General features: G+C 35.3%; 1 protein-coding gene across 1 annotated transcript; it reads left to right on the forward strand.

Moving 5' to 3' along the window:
- Positions 1 to 530: 530 nt before the first annotated feature.
- On the forward strand, positions 531 to 2,416 carry LOC111990872 (E3 ubiquitin-protein ligase ATL6). The gene has a single exon (XM_024022646.2). It carries the CDS (start codon positions 890 to 892, stop codon positions 1,856 to 1,858), a length of 969 nt encoding a protein of 322 aa, XP_023878414.2. The 5' UTR covers positions 531 to 889; the 3' UTR covers positions 1,859 to 2,416.
- Positions 2,417 to 22,569: the final 20,153 nt, after the last annotated feature.

Below are 22,569 nucleotides of genomic sequence, written 5' to 3' on the forward strand. Positions count from 1 at the left end.
TTGAATTGTATATTTTTTTTATGTTCTTAAAATACATGTCGAGTTTCATGTCAATCGGCTATTATTTACTATTTAATCTATAAATTTATTTTTTGCGTATAATTTTAGACTACAAAAACTCAAAAATTAAACATTTGATTGATGGCATAAATTATTTATTTTTAATCTTCTTTAAGTTTTGTAAGTATCGAAAATATAAGAAAAAAAAATGTAATCTAATTATGAAATTGTTAAAATTTATATTTAATAATAATAAAAAAACATTGAGTGGACTTATAGCCTTAATCTACAACCAAGTTTGTTGCTAAATTTTGTCCAAAATTTAATTATATTAGACCTAAAAAAAATTTGGGTAATCACACATTTTTTTAAGGTAAAAAAAATCATAAAACTTTAAATTTTATATATAATAATGATTTTTTTTCAAGCTAACATGTAGCCGCCAGTGCCACTTATTATTTACATATATAACACCCAAAGCGGACAAAATCCTGCGTGATTAAACCTATGTATAAAACCTTATAATCATTCAGCTATGCACATTTGAACACTGTATCACAATAGTTTTTTATGTGACGCAAACCTTAATTATTGAGCAGACACTTTAATACAGCACATATAAGTCCCAACCCAGTAACAACCTCCATCAGTTACATACTTGCCACGTGGGTCCACCTGATTCCATTGCCTTCGATCCTCGTAGCTTCCTATATTATTTCTTCCCGCCTTCCGCATAACAATTCTCTCTTTCTTTCCTATTTTTCTCACTTTGGTTTACATTCGAGTCACTGTGAGGTGAGTCCTAGAATGCTATGCTCTTATCGAAAATCACAGCTCGACCAGCTCAATTCGATTCGAGTCTGAGTGAGAAAAGAAAGAACGTACTAAAATGAGTTACAAGGGAATGTCTATGGCCCACTTGATGGTGGTGGTGGTGCTTCTCATCGTGCCGGTGTACTATAGCGTCAATGCGCAGTCGAGCACAGAAACACCAGATAGCTCGTTCGATCTCGATTGGGAGATCAAGCCGTCGACGGCGGTTATCACTGTGATACTCGTTTGCTTCTTCTCTTTCTTGGGCTTCTTCTCGATCTACCTCCGCAGGTGCGCTCAAGCGCGCGTGGCCGCCGCGACGGCTGCCCAGATCGATTCCTCTTCCTCCCCAGTCGCCATCACAGAGCGCGTCACGCGTCGCCGTGGTCTCGACCAGGCCGTGATCCAGAAATTTCCAACCTTCACTTACTCGACAGTCAAGGGTCTCAAAATCGGCAAAAGCGCGCTCGAGTGCGCCGTTTGCTTAAGCGAGTTCGAGGACCACGAGACGCTCCGTTTGTTGCCCGCGTGCAACCACGTGTTCCACCCTGTCTGCATCGACACCTGGTTGAGGTCTCGAGTCACGTGTCCGGTTTGCAGAGCCAAGCTCGCCCCGGTGACCAATGGACTCGTCGACGATTCGTTACACTCGAGTGAGTCGAGCAACGACCCAACTCAGGAAAACTCGGGTTCCCAACTCGACGAACAGCAAAACCATGTTGTGGTAAATGTTGAGGAAACTGAAAGCAGAGATTTGCAATTGCAAGTGGACGAGACAGTGAATCGAACGAGTGGGAAGCTCCCTAGATCACACTCGACGGGTCACTCACTGATTCAACCCGGTGAGAACACGGAGAGATACACTCTACGATTGCCTGAGGAGGTGAGGATGCAAGTTTTGGAGTGTGTGAAGCTGGAGCGTTCGTCGAGCAACGGTGTCGTTTTGGCAACAGTAGACAGGGTGGACCAACAACAGGTTATGGGACGGTCCGTTAATCCGACGTTAGATTCTGTTCAGTCAAAGAGTGAGGAATCCCAAAACTAATCGGCTATGTCTTTGGTGTAATTGAAGTCAGAGGCGGTCGAGCTCTGTGAATCTGTGATAGTGAAATCGATTTGGAGTCAAGAAGTCAAGTGGGTCTTTTTTTGGGTCTTAAAAATAGACAAATTTAAAAATCAAGAAGATAAGGACTACAATTTAATACTCTTAAGATGTGACTCGGGACCATAAAATATAGCAAGTGGGTTTCACTTTTCATCCTTGTTCTTCAATCAAGATTGTTCGTGACGACCACGATGCCTTTCTTCTGAAGTGGCCAAATTCGATTTTGGATGTTATTGGAGGTATTTTATATTTTATATTTTATAGAATTGGCCTGTCACAAAATTTGATTGGGCATGAGACAAGTAGTGGGTGGTTTGAATTGTTTCTCCTTTGATTTTAATGTTAGGCAGAAAAAACATGTAAGTTTAGTTTAGTATTTTTTTTAAGGAAAAAGAAAAAATGAGACAGAATTGTTCCAAGACGTTACTAACGTCAAATGCCTATTAGATTGTCAATGTACGTGATTGATAAAGGGAAATACGACATTGATTTTTTTTTTTTTGAAGAGAATACGACATTGATTTTATTGGTACACGCATCAAATAAGTAAATTGATTTGTTTCTTTATTTTTATATGGGTTACGTAACAAGGTAACTTTAGAGTAATAGTATACAATTTATTTTAGTAAAGTTTTTACACCGTTTAAATGAGCTTTATTTCAAGAGAATCACTGAGACATTAATCTCTCTAAACAAAAACAAAAATGAGAGAATCAACTTTTACTCATAAAAAAAACATTAAAAGAGAATAACATGCTCAAAACATTAACCTCTATAAGACATGAATTGCTTTTGATGGCATTAAACTCATCATGCTGGAGGTAGGAATTTTTGTTGGGGGCCAAATGAGAGGAAAAAATTGTCAAGAGCTTTGTACTCAATTAGTATTTCCCTGTGTTTTTAACCAAAAAAAAAATTTTTAATTCAAATCTGTTTGCGCTCATTATAACTATCATATTTATTAAAAATGATGATGTTGAAAAAATCACCAGTGAGCCACACGGTTCTCGCACACTCGAAACAACACTTGCACAACACAAAAGCTGAAGACCTTAAGAGGAGTATTGGTGTGTTACCGGCTAAATACCATCCGAAGGTCAAGTTAGAACTTCTCACAAATTTAAAGTGCTAAAGCAGGGTCAATTATACGTACCTTGGTTTGTGAGGGTATTGAAGCTTTTATAGTAGTAGAGAGTTGACCTCTCTTCCTTGGGCTAGAAGTCTTTTCCTTATAGGAATCCTCATGAGCGTATATTGCGGAATCCTTTCCCTATAGGAGACTAACACTAAGCGTGGGATACAAGACATTTTCTTATATACTCATGCGTGGTAATCAAGACAAACCACGTTAGAGTCATCAGCTTTGCCTACTCCCTTCAGTTTTATTAGCATCGGCAATCCATCTTCATTGCCTAAGGTCAACTCGTCGGCTATACAGTGAGTTTCGTGGACTCCCTAACATTGTCACTTACTAATGGATCCCGACAGAGGTTTGCTCACCGTCTTCAGCTTATTCTCATCAGCTTCCTTTTATGTTTACTGTCTTCAGCTTACTCTTCAACTTACTACTTTCAGCTTACTATCTTTAGCTTACTCTTGTATTTACTGTTTTCAGCTTACTGTCTTCAGTTTACTATCTTCAACTTACTATCCTCAGCTTACTATCTTCAGCTTTCCATTTATGACAAGTTAACCCCGTCTTCCTAAAGCTGTAGACGTCCTAAAGCTATTTAACTGCCATTTATGACAAGTAAGGCCGACGGTTCTATTTTGAACGTCGCTTCATGATACTACATTCATAAGTATTTACATTCACAATTTTACCCTTATCAGCTGCCCCCCACTCCATGATGTCGTCAGCTTAAATTGACAAGTTTATGGAGTTTAAGTCCTTTTCATTTGGACAATTCCAACTCGTCTCTTCAGTAGACTTGTTCATCTCGTTATCTTTTATGTTAAAACTGTCGTCTTGTAATATTAGTCATATCCTTTGGTGGACGAACTCGTTAGCTTTATCGGCTTGTCCTCTTTGGGGACTTGGCACAATCATCCATTTCGTGGGTATTACTAATTGACTCGTCCAATCTGTAGACTTAATGATAAACTTGTCTACTTTGTGGACTTAATAATTTTTCACTCTTAGAATGAGGTTGTCCACTTTGGACTTATCAATGTCATCCACTTTATGGATTTAATAGGGTTGTCCACCTTCTGGACTTAATAACACATGGTTGTCCACTTTGTGTCCATTTTATGGACTACGTTTTTTTTTTTTCATCCTCCTAGGATGAAATTTCCCATCTTGTGGACTTAATAAGATTGTCCATTTTATGGACTTGATAACATTTCATCCTTTTGAGATGAAGTCGTCCACTTGATGGACTGCATATTAGGGTCGTCTACTTTGTAGACTTGGATTCCTCCACTTTGTGGACTTGTTGAGGTGACTAAATGTTGGTACCTCGTCACCTTGTGAGTCGTCTACTTAGGGTCGTGAACTAATTAAGGTGACTAAATTTTTAGCATCGTCACCTTTTTTGCCGTCTACTTGTTGGCGACTTAGTATGGTAATCATCCACCCATAGTCGACTTCGGTCATGCGTCTACCCATAGGTGAACGTAGTGACCATTCACCCGTAGGCAACTTTGGCCACGCATCTACCTGTAGGTGACTTAACGTAGTGACCATTCACCCGTAGGCGACTTTGGCCATGTTTGAGTAAACTCCTCTTATTATAATAAACCATACATTCATAAAAAAAGTAGTTCTTAAAAAGAAAACGAAGACCTGCCCTTTGGGCTTTTAAAATAGTTATTATACAAAAATTAAAGTAAATAGAAAAATTGAGTAGTATAACTAAAATTCACTAAGGTAAACTAGAAATAAAGGGGTGCTGCTCTTCATGCCATCCTTTTTACCGGTAGTACTTCTGTAAGTGCTTGGTGTTCCATGGGTGGTGTAGCTTCTGTCCGTCCAGCATCTCCAGTTCTTGTCATCTTCCACCTTCTATCCTGTCGTGTATCCTCCTGCCTTTCTCTCTTCGTCAGAAGCGCGTCTTCAGCATTCATGTACTTGGTTGCCCTATAAAGCACGTCCGACATAGTCTTTAGGTCGTTCTTGTATAGTGAAAATAGGAACTTACCCTTCCGCAACCCATTTGTGAAAGTGGCTACAAGTATCTTGTTGCCAGTTTCATCGATTGAAAGCGCCTTTTTGTTAAAGTGTGCTATGTAAGACCTTAGCATCTCATTTTCCCGCTACTTGATGCTTATCAAGCATGCTGTATACTTCTTATACCTGTGTCCCCCGATGAAGTACGAAGCAAATTGGGCATTTAGCTCCTTGAAAGTACTGATAGAGTTAGGCGTCAGCCTGCTAAACCATGTCCTAGTGGGACCCTTCAGCGTGGTCAGGAAAGTTCTGCACATGATCTTGTCGAGTACCCCCTGAAGGTGCACCAGGGTCATGAAGGACTCCAAATGATCTAGAGGATCTTTGTTTCTGTCGTAGTTTTCCACCTGCGGCATACGAAACTTTGGTGGAAGGGGGAAGGAGTTGACAGACGTGGTGAACAGCGAATCGGTTTGGTAGACCAAATCGTCGAGATCGCTGAACACCCGTCCTTTGAGGGCATTCATCATAAGGTTCTTCCTTTCCTTCATCAATTGCATCTCCGCGACCATGTAAGGGGGGGCCGTGTCAAAGCCGAAGGGACGGCTGGTTTCCTGTCATTTTTGGCGGCTTGGGGTGTTACTGCCTTTGGGCCCCTCTCGGTCTCTTCTCTTGGCACCGATACCTTCTTGTTCCTCTCTTTGGTTATTCGGTGTTGTATTTTTCTGGTGTAGCTGTTCTTCTAAGTGGCGGTTTTGTTTGGTGAGGCATTTCACGGCAGCGGCGAGAGTTTGGACCTGTCTTTCTAGGGCAGTTATAGGCGTTTCCTCTTCTTGGATGTTGTTAGTGGTTGCCATTGAGCAAGTGAGCACCATGCAACTCTTTTGTCCGGGAAGCGATAATATGGCTTACAAATCACAAAGATCGAGTTTTCCCATGAATGGAGTGAGCCACACGGTTCTTGCACACTCGAAACAGCACCTGCACAACACAAAAGTTGAAGACCTTAAGAGGAGTACTGGTGTGGTATCGGCCAAATACCCTCCATAGGTCAAATTAGAACTTCTCACAACTCTAAAGTGGTAGAGCATGGTCAATTATGCATACCTTGGTTTGTGAGGGTATTGGGGCTTTTATAGTAGTAGAGGGTTGACCTCTCTTCCTTCGACTAGAAGTCTTTTCCTTATAGGAATCCTCATAAGCATATATTGCGGAATCCTTTCCTTGCAGGAGATTAATACTAAGCGTGGAATACAAGACATTTCCTTATATACTCATGTGTAGTGATCAAGACAAACCACGTTAGGGTCGTCAGCTTTGCATACTCCCTTCAGCTTTATTAGCATCGGCTATCCATCTTCATTGCCTAAGGTCAACTCGCTAGCTATGCGGTGAGCTTCGTAGACTCCCTAACATTATCACTTACTAATGAATCCCGACGGAGGTTTGCTTACCCTCTTCAACTTGTTCTCATCAGCTTCCTCTTATGTTTACTGTCTTCAGCTTATTGTCTTTCGCTTATTATCTTCAGCTTGCTCTTCAGCTTACTGTCTTCAGCTTACTCTTCAACTTACTGTTTTTAGCTTACTCTTCAGCTTACTATCTTCAATTTACTCTCTTTAGCTTACTCTTCAACTTACTGCTTTCAATTTACTCTTATGTTTACTGTCTTCAACTTACTATCTTCAGCTTACTGTCTTCAGTTTTTCATTTATGACAAGCTAACCTCGTCTTCCTAAAGCTGTAGACGTCCTAAAACTGTTTGACTGCTATTGATGACAAGTGAGACCGACGGGTCTATTTTGAACGTCGTTTCATGATACTATATTCATGAGTATTTACATTCACAATTTTACCATTATCAAAAAATAATAAATAAAAATTACTGAAAATTTATTCAAACAATTATTGAATACTTACAACACTTAATCTTCTTTTTTATTTTAGAGAACTTATACTTAATTACCCCAAAAAAAATCATCCAAAAAAAAAAAAACCCAACTTACACATTATATTATTTTATACATAATATACTATCTATTTCAATGATTGATAATTATATTTATATATACTAACTATATAAAAAGTTATGAATGCCTTCTCTACAGTACTTTTAGTATAGTCAAGTTTTGTCTTTATTGTGAGCCAAAACGGTGTGTTTTTATTCATGAGCAAAAGCAAAAGCAAAACAAAACTTGAAGAGAGAGAGAGTGGACAAAGAGAGGTGGGAGGTGGAGAGGGAGCACAATACCTACCTTGTGTCTGTCGGACTAAGAGAGACAAACGGGTGATAAAGAAAGATCTTCTTCCACAACGTTGTTCGGCTATAAATTGCTCAGGTTTCTATCTAAGGTTAGTCACCGCCCTTCAGACTCTTTAGGGAGGATAGTAGAGGGGAGTAGATGGAAATGATTCCCCTCCATCTTGTTTGGATGTTTTTAAAATTAGTAAGGGGGGAAAAAGTAATTAGACCTCCCCCTTATTTGGATGTTTTAAAAATTAGGATGGAGAGGAGAGGAAATGATTGAAATAGACAAATTTACCCCTATTTGAAAATGGACTTGCAACATTGGTCTATGATTAATTTGTTATATTAAATAAGGACAAAGTTTAGCTACAAAATCGATTGTAGCCTTAGGTTACAAACTCACTCAATATCTTTTTATTGGAGGGGAATTTTGACAAATCCACCATTGGATTTCGTCTTCTTCTTGTATCCTCCATGTTTGCAAAATTTCAAGAAAATTAAAGATCAATAACTATGTCATCAATAAATTTTTAAATTGCAAGTTTTTATAATTTAAAATTATGCATAAAATATAAGATTATAGATTATATAGTAAATGATATTCGATTGACACAAAAATTGACATGTGCATTAAGAGCATAAAGAACATGTAATTCAACGGTTAGATTTTCAAAATATGCAGTAATATTTATTTTATTAAGTGAGTTTGTAGCCTAAGGCTACAACCAATGTTGTAGCTAAACTTTGTCCATTAAATAATTATGACTATAGCATGCAATATTTATTTTGATAATTTTTTTTTCTAATGTGAATTAAATAATCAACATTGGTCTATGATTAAATTTTTTTTTTTGCTTCTTTATTATACTAAAAAAAAAAAAAAAACTATCCTTAATTGATAATAATTAAAATAAGAAAAAGATATTTGGTTTGTTTGTTTACTGAAAAAATCAACAAAATATTAAATTTTGAGTGTTTCTTTCATTTATTATTGTGGGGCTAGAAAATCAGGCAGCCTTGGCCCACCTCAAACCGGGCCTAGTGGCCTGCGCCGAGGATGTATGAGGAGTCCGAGGATGAAAGCGCGAGGTCCGGCCCCTGAGAAACATATCCGAGGATGGCCCCGTCCTTGGGCATCCGAGACCTTGGAAGAACACGAGCACCACCCCACCAAAGAGGGGTCTTTTTGAATATCCGAGGAGGAGAGGTTCCAGTGCCACGCGTTGGCGACGGGAGCACGGCGAAGGAGCAAGTCTTAGGCGAGCTGTCACCTCTGCATTGAATGCCCTCAACTAACGTCTTGGCCGCATTAATGAGGACAGGATTCCTGAACAGCGTTGCCTTGGGTGCTGCAACCCACTGGAGGAATGAGGATGCGGCTGATGGGACAGGCTCTCAAGTGGTGGCCTAACTGATCAACAAATGGAGGGTTAGGATCAGTTTAGAGAGGTATATAACGTAAGGAGTCTCTCCTGAAAAGAAAAAAAAAAAAAAAAAAGGATCTGCATTAAGAAAGACTGTAGCGACTTGTGTTCTCTGGACCTTTGTAATCAACTTTTAGAGAAATAATAAGAAGGCCAAGCCTCGGGAGACATGCCTAAGGAGCATCATTGTGCACCTCAATTCACATTTAGGTTGATAAACCCACATGCAACCATGCAAGACAGTTGCATCCCTTACTAGGGCCTAGTTCTTGAGCCCACTCTCTATAAATTCATTGAAGGGCAAGCTGGGCTTGGGTCCTCTCTCTCTCAACTTGAAGAAGAGCCCAAACCTGGTCCCTACAATTATTATTTTTTTAATATTTTTTTATTTTATTTTGCTTAGTACGTGAATTTAATTTTTTGAGGATTCGGAGAAGAATTGAGACCTAAAAAACACAAAAAAGTTAGGGAGAGTGACTCTATTAATTAACTCAAAAAATATGATCCTACTATGTAATTTAAATTCAAGTGTTTACCCACTTACTATTCAAAAAAGAAAACAACTCAAAATTCTCGAGAATATCCCTGTTAAATACTGAGCAATAGCACACAAATTTCAATAAAAACAAATGAAATTTGATACAAATTAGTGAATTGCCAAAATGAACATGGAATCATGTAGATGCATGACTATCAAAAGAAAAAATAATCATTCCAAGGCAATCTACGAAGCATATTCCATCCTGAAAAGTTGCATTTTCAAATAGGGGTAAATTTGTCTATTTTAATCATTTCCTCTCCTCTCCATCCTAATTTTTAAAACATCCAAATAAGGAGGAGGTCTAATTACTCTCTTCTTCCTTACTAATTTTAAAAACAACTCCTTTAAAAAAAAAAAAAATTTAAAAACATTCAAACAAAGTGGAGGGGAATCATTCCCCTCTACTCTTCTCCCCTCTACTCTCCTCCCTCTCTAAACTTTCAAACAGGCCATAAATTTGTTAGAAAGTTTTTGGATTTTGATTTGATTTGGTGTTGTTTGGGTACTAAGAAAATCAAAGAAAACTCGCCTATATGATTAAAGAAAGAAAAAAAATTGTGCTAGCTTGGACTCTGCGTCAATCTCTCATGGTATTTAATAAGAAGGTAGCCAAAAACGTATTTTCAGATAATTGATTCAGTTAATATGAGACTTTTTCTCTCTCTTTTTGGTTTCTCTGATTCAGATCCTTTCTTTCTCAACTTCTTTTCCATTTTCTGTCTTTTCATTCTCTGAATATCTAGCTTCATATTTACCGGGTATAGTTGTCTCTGATACCCAATAATGATTTGCTTGGTATCATGACGTAAGATTCCGAACTAATTGGATAAAAAAATAAAAATAAAAAATTAATTTTCTCTCTCTCCTCATTGTTGATTTGATGTAGCTCAATCAATTGTTTCGTTTAATATCCTTTTGCTTTGCTTGGCTTTGCTTTTATAGTGAATAAATTAGTGGATTTTGAAAAACAATATCTAAATTAAACTTCAAATATTTAAAACTTCAGCATTTAGATTTTTGACTTAAGAATTTACACCCAACCTCATATCATATCTAAATCAAAGAACTAGCTCACGGGAATTACTTCAACATAAATCCAGTGGCATTTGAGTTGTGGAGTTTAGATATTTAGGATGTTTGGGGTTCAGTGGGTATTACTAGAAAAAGGTTCTTGGTTATTATGTGCGTGGCAGAGCAGGGGACCTAATTTGGAAATTTGGAATGTTACTCTTTTATGTTTATGGTGGACAATATGGAGGGAAAGAAATCAGTGCACTTTTGAAGATGTGAAGTGCACATCAACTCATTTGCAAGCACCCTTCATTAGTTCTCTTTATTTGTGGTCTTTTGTATCAGGTCTCACAGTTAGTAACTCTATTCATTCATTTATAGAGTCAATCCGTATGTAGATATTTTTCTATTTGTAATTCTTTAAGTTACTTTGTGTCTATTTTTCATGCAGTAGTCTCATATCAATAAAATTACATTTACCTATAAAAATAAATAAATACAGTGGCATTTGCTCATATAAGAATATAATGTGATAATTTTTGCTTCTTTAATTCATCCAATATTGTTTCATCTTTTATAATTTAATGAGACACGCTACACGTTCAACATGAATTCCATTATTTTTTGTTCTTTACTATTGCAGCTCTTTTAGTCTCTTACTTGATTACTTATTGATGGTGTATTATAAAATAGGCCAACTCCAAGCTCGTCCATGAGGGTCGTCTGGGACAAGAATAGAAAAATTGACTTTGTCTATGACAAGGTTGTCCATCCAAAAAGAGGTTTGGATGACCTCCACACATTCCGAGCATGTTTTACAAGTTTTGGACGACCTCCGCATTCCTATATTGGAGCACAAGTAAAAATTGAGGTTCATTGCTACAAACCGCTTCCGATGACGGCTATGGAAAATAAGATCAAACAATATAACTTCCGTGGCAGTTATGGAAGTTAACTCTGAACTTTTCAACCTCCTCAATGATGGGGCAAGTTATTAGACAAGTAACCACTTCAAGTGTATATTATATAAGCATTCATCTACATCAAAATAAGGTAAGTCTTTTGAACACTTCCAAAGAGATTGGATTTCCAGAATTTGAGAGAAATAACTGACTTTACCATCGGAGGGTTCTCGGTCGGTTTGGCCGGTCCTCTCAAGTCACCTTTGATTGTGTGTTCATCCTTTTAGAATTCCCAAGTGATTCTCTCGCTATTAAAGCCTGAAATATTCAGTCTACTGATTTTAATTTGTATCATCACTTATGAAATAACATGTGTTGGTTTTATTGGTTTTATATACTACTTGAATGTAAATTTAATGGTATGTGATAAGAAAACTCTTTAACTAACTGGTTTGTGTATTTAACCATTTCTTCATCCAAACACATGCTTAGAGAGTATAGTCTGATTCTAAGGTTGTTTTATTATGCTTTTAATGAGTCAATCTTTGATTGTAATATCAGTTTATTTTTAACCTTGTGTTGTTATATATATATATATATATATTGGTCTTACTGCATGCTCCTAGACCAAATGTGGAGGCAGCTCTTTCAACAAGACATGAGATTTCATGTGCAGTAGTGAATGTGAAGAGGGTTATTATAGTTTTCCAAGTCAAGAACTTTGAAGATACTTCAAAGAAAAAGGAAAAAACATAAGATTGTTTCAGTTTGTTATTTATGTCTTTGTGTTTACCTTGAGGTCGAGTTTACATTATTATTATTGATGATTAGGTGAGAACTGAGAAGTATGGTATTAGAATCTAGAGGGGCTACTTGTCACTAATTTCTCAAGGTGTGGAGATAGTTTTGTGCTTGGGATGTACTGGTCTGCCTTGGTGTATGATTTTTTGATTGGAAGGGATGAAGAGGTTGTTCCCTTTCACACTCAGCAACTTAGGCAGGGGCCATAGCAGCTCTAGTCTTGACTTTTGTCTCCACCAATGCTGCTGAAGATTGGAGCATTGCCTTTGGTGATTGTTGCAACGATCAGCTTGGCATAAATAGTTCTTTGTTGTGTAGTTTTATTTGTTTAAAATTGTATATGAGAAGATAGCTCGATTGCCCATATTTTGGTGGTCCAAAACACACCTATTAACTTAACAAAATATAATAACATTTAACAAGGTTTTATTGTGTTGGGCAAAGACTCACCATTTTGGTGAAAAACTGTGGTTATGCAAAAAGATGGTGAGAGAGACAAAGAGGGGACAAGAGGAGAGAGAGGCAACACATGGGGTTGATGAAAGGGGAAGAGAGGATAGAAAATACCAAAAAGTGCATTTCTACCCCATGTGGATGTAATAAATATTCATTTCATTTTTACATAATCCTTTTTAGCTCATATAAATATTAGATTGTTTTCATAAACGAATATATTTTGCCAGTAATGTGGAAATTACTGAGAGCTTTTGTAAACAAATATAGCTTAATTCTATTCTTACAACATCTTGGCAAGTTCTTGGAAGATTATACCTTTTTCAATTTTTTATTTTTATTTTTATTTTTGCTATTCTCTTGTCTCCTATACACATGTGATCTCATTTTGTATACCTTTTTAAGTTATGCTTATGGTGAGTGACATCTGCTTCCATAAACTCTAATTGACTTCGCAAATTTGAAAATAAATTATGTACCTATTTTACTTTTGGCTATCAAGTTGGTCTAAGTGGGTTAAAACAAAAAAAAAAAACCAATGATAAGATTGTTGCAAACAGTAAATTGCTGTAGTTTTTATTTATTTTTTATTTTTTATTTTTTATTGCAATAACTAGGAAAAAGTATTTAGTTTATGCGCTTCTATTTACTAAGAGCTCTTTTAAGGGGTTAGTTAAAGCTTATTTTCATGTGGTTTTTTAGAAAGTTGGGGACTAAGGTTAAGTTTTGGTCTTGTGCTAATTATGCAAGTTGATTCATGGGAGCTTATAAGGCAGTGTGTTTGATGAAGAGCTTCAATTGTTGCATATGGAGTCATTCATTTTGAAAGTCTAACAATTGTGACAATGCCTTAGCAAAACTTAGTTGTTTATTGTTGGAAGATGATGGTATTTGTTATCATGAGAGCTTATAAGGTAGTGTGAGTGAATGTTGTATTTAGCAAATAGGTTCTAAGAAACTATGACAATAAAATAAATATTCTTATATAAAACAACTTCTCTAATTTTTTGTATAATCAAAATTCTTGAATGAATGAGATCAATATATTGTATGACATACATTTTATAGTAAATGATTTCACAATTTTTTTAAATAGAAGATCTATATTAAATTTTTTACTTAAGAAGCTTGTGCATTGCTACAATGTCTTTTGGTTTGTTCAATTGACACAGTAGCTATATATATATATATATATTTGCTCAATATGTATTGTTCATCACTTCATTGTTGTTGTGTTTTTTTTTTAAATAATATTTGTGGGGGGGGGGGGGGGGGGGGTAAAGCCCAGCCATACGTAGTGGGCCTAAAGCCCAAGCTGAGGACTAGTCTATGTCCGAGGAGGCTAAAATTGTCGAGGGGTATTTCGCGTAAAAGAAGGATACATGGGGACGAGGAAACTCTGTCTGAAGAGAGCATCATTGTTCCGAAGAGACGATCATCCTCAGATGAAGGGGTTTTGGGGTCATGTAATTATCTGGGGGGTTCAAATGAATTTACTAGTGACTTCAGCAATTTAGATAAACTTTAGACACACTTGGAGATAAGAGGATCGGAGAAATATCTAGAAGGAAAAGCTGACACCACCGTATTAAATGCACTGCAGCAACTTTTTTGGCCGCATTTATGTGGAGAAGACCTCTGAACAGTACAACTTCAGCTACCGTTATTCACAAAAGTTAAGGGAGATACATGACATGACATGGACTCAAGTAGGGAGCTGGATGGAGAACAAGTGGACGATGGGGATGGTAGTGGAGAAGGATATATAAAGAAGAAGGGTTCCTAATGAAAGGAAAAAAAAAAAAAAAAACAGAAAAAAAAAAGAAGTGTAACCGATATTCAATCTATTATAAGTCTCTTCGGACTTGAACTTACTTGGTCTTTACGCGTACTTTTATGCTGGTTTATACTTGTATGCTATGATCAATCATTGTTAGCTCCATAGTTAACATAGCTCTATCACCCACGCTCTACAAATTCATTGTTTTTGGGCTTGGGCTACAAATCCTAACTCTACAATATTTATATGATTTGGCATATATATTGTTAAATTGACACAACAAATTTCACAATATTTTCACAATTATTGAGGTGTCAATTTTTTATAAGTCAAAATAAAATAATAAAATATGAGACTGTGACTAACTACAACTGAAAATAAAATTTTGTGAAAATGTTGTAATACTTGTTACAATATTTTCACAATTATTGAGATCTTAGTTTCTTATAGATCAAATAAATAAATGCTAAGTTTGCAACATTTTCATATTAATTTCACAACAAATCATAGGTAAGATGTTATTGATGGATAAAAAAGTAATATCAGTCATGGGTCCATTTTCAAATCAGTAACAACTTGTCATTTAGAATTTATTATGAAAATATTGTGAAGATAACATTTCTATAAAATAAATAATAATATATCAAACCAAAACTGACCACGGCTGAAAATAAATGTATTGTGAAAATATTGTGACATTTTGTTGCTCCTAGACTTCTTTTTTGGTTTTGTCAAATTTAGTAAGCAAAAATTCATTGTTTTACGCAAAATTTTCTTCTACTGGTTTTTTGTTTCTTTTTTCCTTTAATGCCTAGTTTAAAGTGGTTGTCCCAATTAAAACCCAATAACAATTTACCACATAGAATTTGTTATGAAAATGTTGTGGATGTAGCATTACTCTAAAATAAAATTATAAAAGATCATACCAAGGCCCACCATAACTAAAATAAAGGTACTGAGAAAATATCGTGACATTTATTGTGTTCCTGACTTTTTTTTTTTTAGCCAAATTTATTGTGTTCCTGACTTTTTTTTAGCCAATTTGTTGAGTCAAAATTCATAATTTTGCAGACACTTTTCTTGGGCTGAATTTTTTTTTTTTAACACATTGGTTAAAGTAAAAAACACATAGTTTTACTAACAAAAAAGAATTATGGAAAAAATTATTTTCCCCCTTTATGTTTGAGGTAGTTTCATCCCCCTAACTTTAAAGTTGAATAATTTCCTCTTTTATTTTTTGTAGACAAGTATATAGTCCTTGTTGTTCCTCTCTTAGTTAAACCTTAACAAAATCTTATGATTCCTAGAATATTTCATTGTGCAATATCTAAAATACCTCATGGAATTTTAATGTTCCAAAAATTTTCTTCGTGTATTTTGAGTTTTATGTGTTAGTCATACTTAGAAAGTAAAAATTGTGATGTATGGTATTCTATTTGTTACCTAGAAAACACTAATTTATTAGTGGTTTAAATCTTCTAGATATATAATTTTATCTAATAGAAACTTTAATGACATATGTTTTTTTTTGTTATTTTATTCTTTTTTTTTTATTGTTTTCTTTCTAAAAAGGTGTTCATTAAAAATTAAGTAAGTAAGCATCGTAGTTATGCTTAAATAAATAAATAAATAATGATAAAGAAGGAAGTATGAATAACAAAATATTTATTGCAAATGGTTGTAAATATTTAATTGATGAAGAGTTTCAATTATAGCATATATCATTATTTATTGTGAAAATTTAAATATTGTGGCAATGTTTTATCAAACTTTAGTTGTTTATTGTTGGAAAATAACGATATTTGTTATCATTTTTAGTAGAATCTTTTTGTGAGCCGTCTTTAATAAATAGGTTCTATGAAATGAAAAAAGGTATTTTATATCAAATGATATCATGTCATCCATATCAAAATTCAATAATGGCTTGTTTGGAAGTTTAGAGAGGGAGGAGAGTAGAGGGGAGTAGAGGGGAGGGGAGTAATGGAGAGGAGAGTAGAGGAAAATGATTCCCCTCCACCTTGTTTGGATGTTTTTAAAATTAGTAAGGGGGAAGGGAGTAATTAGCACTTCCCCTTGTGTAATTTTATTAATATAATAAGGGTAAATTAGGTAATTTACTTGGTCAATAGTTTATGTACTCTACTCTCCCTCCAAATCTCTCCAATTTAGGAAAATTAAAAATGGGGGGCTAAAGGGAGTTGAAACCCCTCCAAACCCCTCCAAACCCTTCCCCCTCCTTCTTTAAAAAACTTCCAAATAAGGTAATTAGATTACTTTCCCTCCCTCTACTCTACTCCCCCTCCTTTTTTAAACATCCAAACAGGCCATAAATGAGAGACGTGTGCAAAAATAACTACCCACTAACATGTGTTTCAATTTTTAATGGGTTAATTATTTTTTATTGACATGTCTTACACTTATTGAATCTTGATGCCGTTAACATAATGTCATTTAATATCAAATACCTTTTCATAAGAAATTATCATATTAAATAAATAGTCGTATGTTAAATAACTATTCTAAATTTAAATATATTGTATGATACTAAAAAAAAAAAAAAATTATCTTAAATTTTTTTACTTAAGGGCAGCGCTTGGCTTGCACGTGCAACCCTTAATAGTATTATTAATAAATGCTGATTTAATGGCAAATTACAAGTTGAAGAAAAGGCACGCCTAAAAGTATTGTGATTCTAAAAGATAATTACCTAAAAGTATTGCTTTTGCTTTTGAAGACAATAGCAATAGTGTTATTAATAAATGCTGATTTAATGGCAAATTACAAGTTGAAGAAAAGGCACGCCTAAAAGTATTGTGATTCTAAAAGATAATTACCTAAAAGTATTGCTTTTGCTTTTGAAGACAATAGCATTCACATGTAGGACAGAGCCAATTGTAATCTCAAAAAAAAAAAAATCTTGCTTGTACTTCAAATACATCTGGCGGACTGGCACCTGGTACCGTGGGATAAAGAAATAAAGAAGAATAAAAGAAAAAAGAAAAATCAAACTAGAACGACTAAGAAATCAGGAAAAAAATAATAATAATAAGAAAAAAAATAAGAAAAGATCTAAGACTAGTCTGCCCAAAAAAATAGCAGATCGATGGTGCACAACTTTTAAGAACGAAGAAGAGCTCTGAATGATGCGTGCAATAAGCTTTTCTGCCGTCAAACCCAAAAGCCCAGAGTAAGCCAAAGAAGTTTTTCAATAAAAATGGAGGAGAAATTAGAAATTATTATTATTATTTTTTTTTTTAAAGTAGTGTTAGTCTCAACAATTTTACAACAAAATTTAGATGGCAAAATGTTACTTGTAGGGGGTAGAATTTGTGCCTAGACCCAATTGGAATAAAACTGGGTTAGGAAAAAGGCCCAATACAACTAATTTGTAAAAGTGGATGGTCAAGGTCAACATTTTATGCCTAGGTAGCCTCGGTTTATCAATTTAAAGAAATAAAATTGGCAAGAACAATAGTTTTAGTAAAGGATTGCAGCAAGGAAAAAGAGATTTCTTATTTTCTTTCTCGAGCTGGCCGAGGAGGAGTGGTTTTTTTTAATACATAGTCCTCAGCTATACAATGATCACTTTCTATCTTTATTTCCATTTTTCTCTTTCTGAACTTTTTTTTCTTCTCATCCATCATCCAGGAGGACCCTCCTTCTATATATAGTGGCTTGGATTGCATCCCAGACTTCCACTTGGATGGCCGTTGATCCCTTCTTAGATACTTGTCCCATTATTGCCTTGCTGCAGGCTGTGGGAGTACTGTTCAGGAGCCATTCTGTCATTAATGTAACATGTTGAGTTGGTATAGTGCATTAAATGTAGAGGTGATGGATGCTTTATCTAGAAACTTCTTCCTTCCCTTACTTACACGTCACTACTACCTTCCTCGGCCTCCAATCTTATAGCCTTGGTGCTTTGTCTCTAGTCTCTTGAGAAGTATTTGCTCCTTGGGCTCCCAGGCGAATGTCCTCCTTGATTTCCCTACTGGGTTATCTTGACTGGATGGGCCTGATTTGATGAATATTGGGCCCAGTTGCCCTCGAGAGGATTTCTACTTCATTATTCCCTCTCTTCGGACTTCCCCCTCCCACATTACTAATTCTTATCTAGGTCCACACTAATATCACTTTTTTTTTTTACTTAATTGACACATACATTATTGTAAAATTGTTGTAAAAATATTGTCTATTTTTTTCTTTATGATCATGCATACAAAATGTATGGAAATAAAATCCAGATATGTGGGGGGGGGGGGGAATTCATATATATTCTTAGAAAAAATTAAATTGCTAGGTATAATTATTATACTATTATATATCTAATAATTTTTTTTGAAAAATTTTGGGGGAAACTTGACCCCTCTCGTCCTTAATGTGGCTCTACCACTAATTAAACTAAACTTCCACACAAGAGGTTACTAGTAAATTTGTCTTTAGATACAATGAAACAAGAATTCTTCAAATAACAATCTTGGAGAATTCTGTAAATTTCTCTAATAGAGTAAAACTCTTCATAAGAGGTTATATGTATACACAAGAGTTGCCTTTGGAAAAACAACATTGGAAAATAGCTCTGGTTAGTACAAGTATTAAAATTTGTGTCTTATCTAGTGCTGGCTGTTTGAAACAAAAATTCTCCCAATTTTGCAAGCATCGACTTGACCTCACTAATGCTCGTTTGTGCTACTTTGTACATCACTCAAATTCCACTCGATGCTCGGTTAAGTGTTGATCGACACTTTAAAATTATCCATACACCCTTTATGTGACCTAATTGAATTGTTGCTTGTATAGTGACCTCACTCAAGCAAGCCACTAGATTTTTCAATTTTAACTTGAATTTTCTCTCCAATATTTTACTTTCCAATTGTGGTAGAAAAGGACGACGTGCATCAGTGCATGTACAAGGAATGACGATGATTAATACTTATCTTTAGGTTTTTATTTATTTAATAATTTTTTGTATGTCATAAAGAGAGTTTGTGTTTTGGGATATGTAGTTTTTAAAAATAAATATATTTTTTTCTCAATTTAGGGGAATAATTGAGGAATAAATAGTCTCTATAATGAAAATGCAAAAGACTATATAACTATTCAACATGAATAAAAATAATCTTTTTATTATAGGATTTATTTTTATATTATAAACATGCCTTTACTAAATGCATCAACAATTGTCACCAATGTTTATGTAAGTAAATGGATATTCAGAAGAAGAAAAAAAAAACACAAATAGATGCAAGCTCCCTTTTTTCTTTCATAAAAAAATTTGTAAGTAAATATATGCAAGTTCTAGATTTCTATCTAAAAAGATTTGAGAAGAAAAATGTATTCGTTACTAGCACTTAATTTTAGAGTATTACTTTATAAAATTTCAAAATATTCCTCATTGATAAAATTAACATGCTTAGTCAATAAGAAGAAACAATAAAATAAAAAATCAAGTAAAACCAAGAGAGTGAGAGTGAGGATTTCTTACAACATGAACTTCAAAAGTTCTAAAGACATATGCTTTATCATTACTTATACACGTGTTAAATGGTGATTTAATTATTTTTCACAAAGTATTAGTAGTGGTCCTATTTGTAAGTAATGTAATTCAATCACAAGTTCACAAATGTGCAGGTAATGGTAAAGTGTGTGTCCTTGTGAGAATTGGAAACAAAATCTAAAATTATTTCTTGTTGAGAAAATTAACATGCTTAGTCAATCGATAAGAAACAATAAAAAAAAAAAAAAATCAAGCAAAATTAAGAAAGAGAAAGAGACATGAACATTTTTTTTACAAACACCCAATCTTAAAATATTCATTGCTGAGAAAATTAACATGCTAAGTCAATGAAGAAGAAACAATTAAATAAATCAAAAATCAAGCAGAACCAAGAAAAAGAGTGACAGTGAGGCTTTCTTACAAACACCAACTCCAAAAAATTCTCGAGACACATTTTAACATGCTCTGTCACAACTCTTTTTTTTTTTTTTTTTTTTTTTTTTTTTTTTTTTTTTTTTTTTTTTTTTTTTTTTTTTTTTTTTTTTATTTTTTGAGAAACATATACATGTATCAAGTCTTTTTTTGAAGAGTATACATGTATCAAGTTGGTGATTACCTTCTCAAAAAAAAAAAAGTTGGTGATTAGATTATTTTTCACTAAATAACTAATGTAATCTAGGTAACGTATATGTCCTAAAATAATTGAACTTGCAGTCTAGCATCATCTCATCTCTAGTCACTTTCGGCAGTCCTCTCTTCTGTTTCATTAAAACTCTTAGCAGCCTCTCCCTGCAGTTTTGTTTTTATTTACCATTATGGGTCCTTAAATTTCTGTGCAGCCACACATGCTATATACACAGTAGCAGCATAGACAATAAACTTGCATACGGTCACTTGTTCCTTTTCAACACATGAAAACCCGCACGATATCAATCCACAACTCCATTTGCATGTTGACCAAACATTGATTTAACACCTATTGCCAGATGATCTCTATGTTCCAAAAAAAAATAGCAATAAGTAAAAATACAAGTACACAATACATTCCCATTGTAACCTCATTTGGCAAAACTCAAGCAACTCACTCAATAACCTGTCACAACTGGGTAACTTATTCTAATCTCTGACCAATAGATATCAAGTGAATGATTTGCAAATCCAACTGAAAACCCCACCACTGTCCTGTTCAAGCAGCCAAGACAAAACAGCAACTCTCACAATGGATTCCCTAGTTTATAATTCCGGATAAACTCCAAACAATGAAACCGGTTTTCTGACAGTAACACCTATACGACTCTCTCTCTCTCTACCAGCGCCCATGGTTTACAAAGCCGCCGTCGAAATCACACTCAAAACCCGTGTGTCTATAATGTAGACAGAACCAGATTCCACCTCCAACTAAATTTTTATCGCACACGTCGCTTTCCTCTCTCAGGTACTCTAGGTCTATCTAGACCATGGATCAAACTTCCATTCAATATATATACCTTCCATTCCTTCAAATTAGTCAATGACTTCAACACATATACCAAATCCAAAAAAGACAAGTGCTTACAGTTATTTTATTAGAACACTACCACAATTATGCTTTTCAACCCAAATAAGAAGAACCCAATTAGCCTTGAGAATCATAATTGCCCATGTTACTTACTGTCTTTAACGCTCCAAGACGCCTTGCCACGTGGCAAAATTCCATCAAAAGCCACCACTTACGAAGCTACCTCCCTACTTCGTTTTCTTCCCGCTCACTCTACTACGGCTTCTTGTTCCTCTATGTTTCTCTAGGAAACTCCGCCACTTTGTTTCTTTGCCTATTCTAAACCAAAGAGAAAATTCCATTTCCTAATGAGACCCAAGATCAATCTCAGCCGTCCGATCATTCCCTTTCCTTGTCTAGTAGTAGTACTACTCCTCCTCTCGCTGCCTCATCACAGTGCCAATGCACAGCCAGGCACAGCATCAACAGTCACTCCGCCCGCGAATTTTAACCATTCCGCGGCGCTGGTCATCGTGTTCCTCGTGTGGGCTTTCTTCTTCGTGGCTTTCTTTTGCATCTTCTTCAACGAATGCACACACGCCGGTCCGGTCATTTCCGCGAACCGGTCTAGTAACTGTGGCCTAGACCGGGCCGTGATCGAGACCTTCCCGATCTTCGAGGTTAAAAATCTCAGAACCGTGAAAGTAACAGCAACAACGCTCGAGTGCGCCGTGTGCTTGGGCGAGTTCGAAGACAACGAAAAGCTGCGTTTGTTGCCCAAGTGCAGCCACGCGTTCCATCCCGAATCCAATGGGTGTTGGTAGTTCTTGGGAGTTCTTTTGATGATGAATTTGATCATTCTCTCATGGATGATGATGAGGAGGAGGAGTAAATCTTGTATTTTTTTATATTTAGTTATTGTCTTGTAAATCTTCTTATTGTGTGATTATATTGATGTTTAAGACTTAAGAGTTAAGACTAAATGATTTGTATTATTTGATATTTAGTTATTTATTTATTAAAATTGACAATTTTATGTTCAACAAGAATATATATAAATTATTTTTTAAGAACCCCGAAACACCCTGAAACGGTACACCGAAATCGGCCGGTACCGAAATATTCCATTCCACTGGACAAACCGAAATGGGGTCCGAAACGGTATTAATAACAATGGTCTCATCCTCCAGTGAAAGTTCAAAGAATCTTCTGATTGGTAAGATTCTATCCAACAAGTCCTTTCCAAGGAATTTAGTCAAAGAAATTTTGGTGAAAGCTTGGAATGTAATAAATGATATAGAAGTGACTGTAGTAGACAAGAACGTTTTTATGTTTTCATTTCTACATGAGGCAGACGTGAGACGTGCTTGGGATAGAAGGCCATGGATAGTCAAGGGCGAGCATT

The sequence above is a fragment of the Quercus suber genome, unplaced genomic scaffold, assembly GCF_002906115.3.
Source record: "Quercus suber isolate HL8 unplaced genomic scaffold, Cork oak 2.0 scaffold_501, whole genome shotgun sequence".
Taxonomy (NCBI): domain Eukaryota; kingdom Viridiplantae; phylum Streptophyta; class Magnoliopsida; order Fagales; family Fagaceae; genus Quercus; species Quercus suber.

Bases quoted from the DNA above. Each gene is read 5' to 3' on its own strand.
- LOC111990872 (XM_024022646.2), top strand. From the start codon at position 890: ATGAGTTACAAGGGAATGTCTATGGCCCACTTGATGGTGGTGGTGGTG.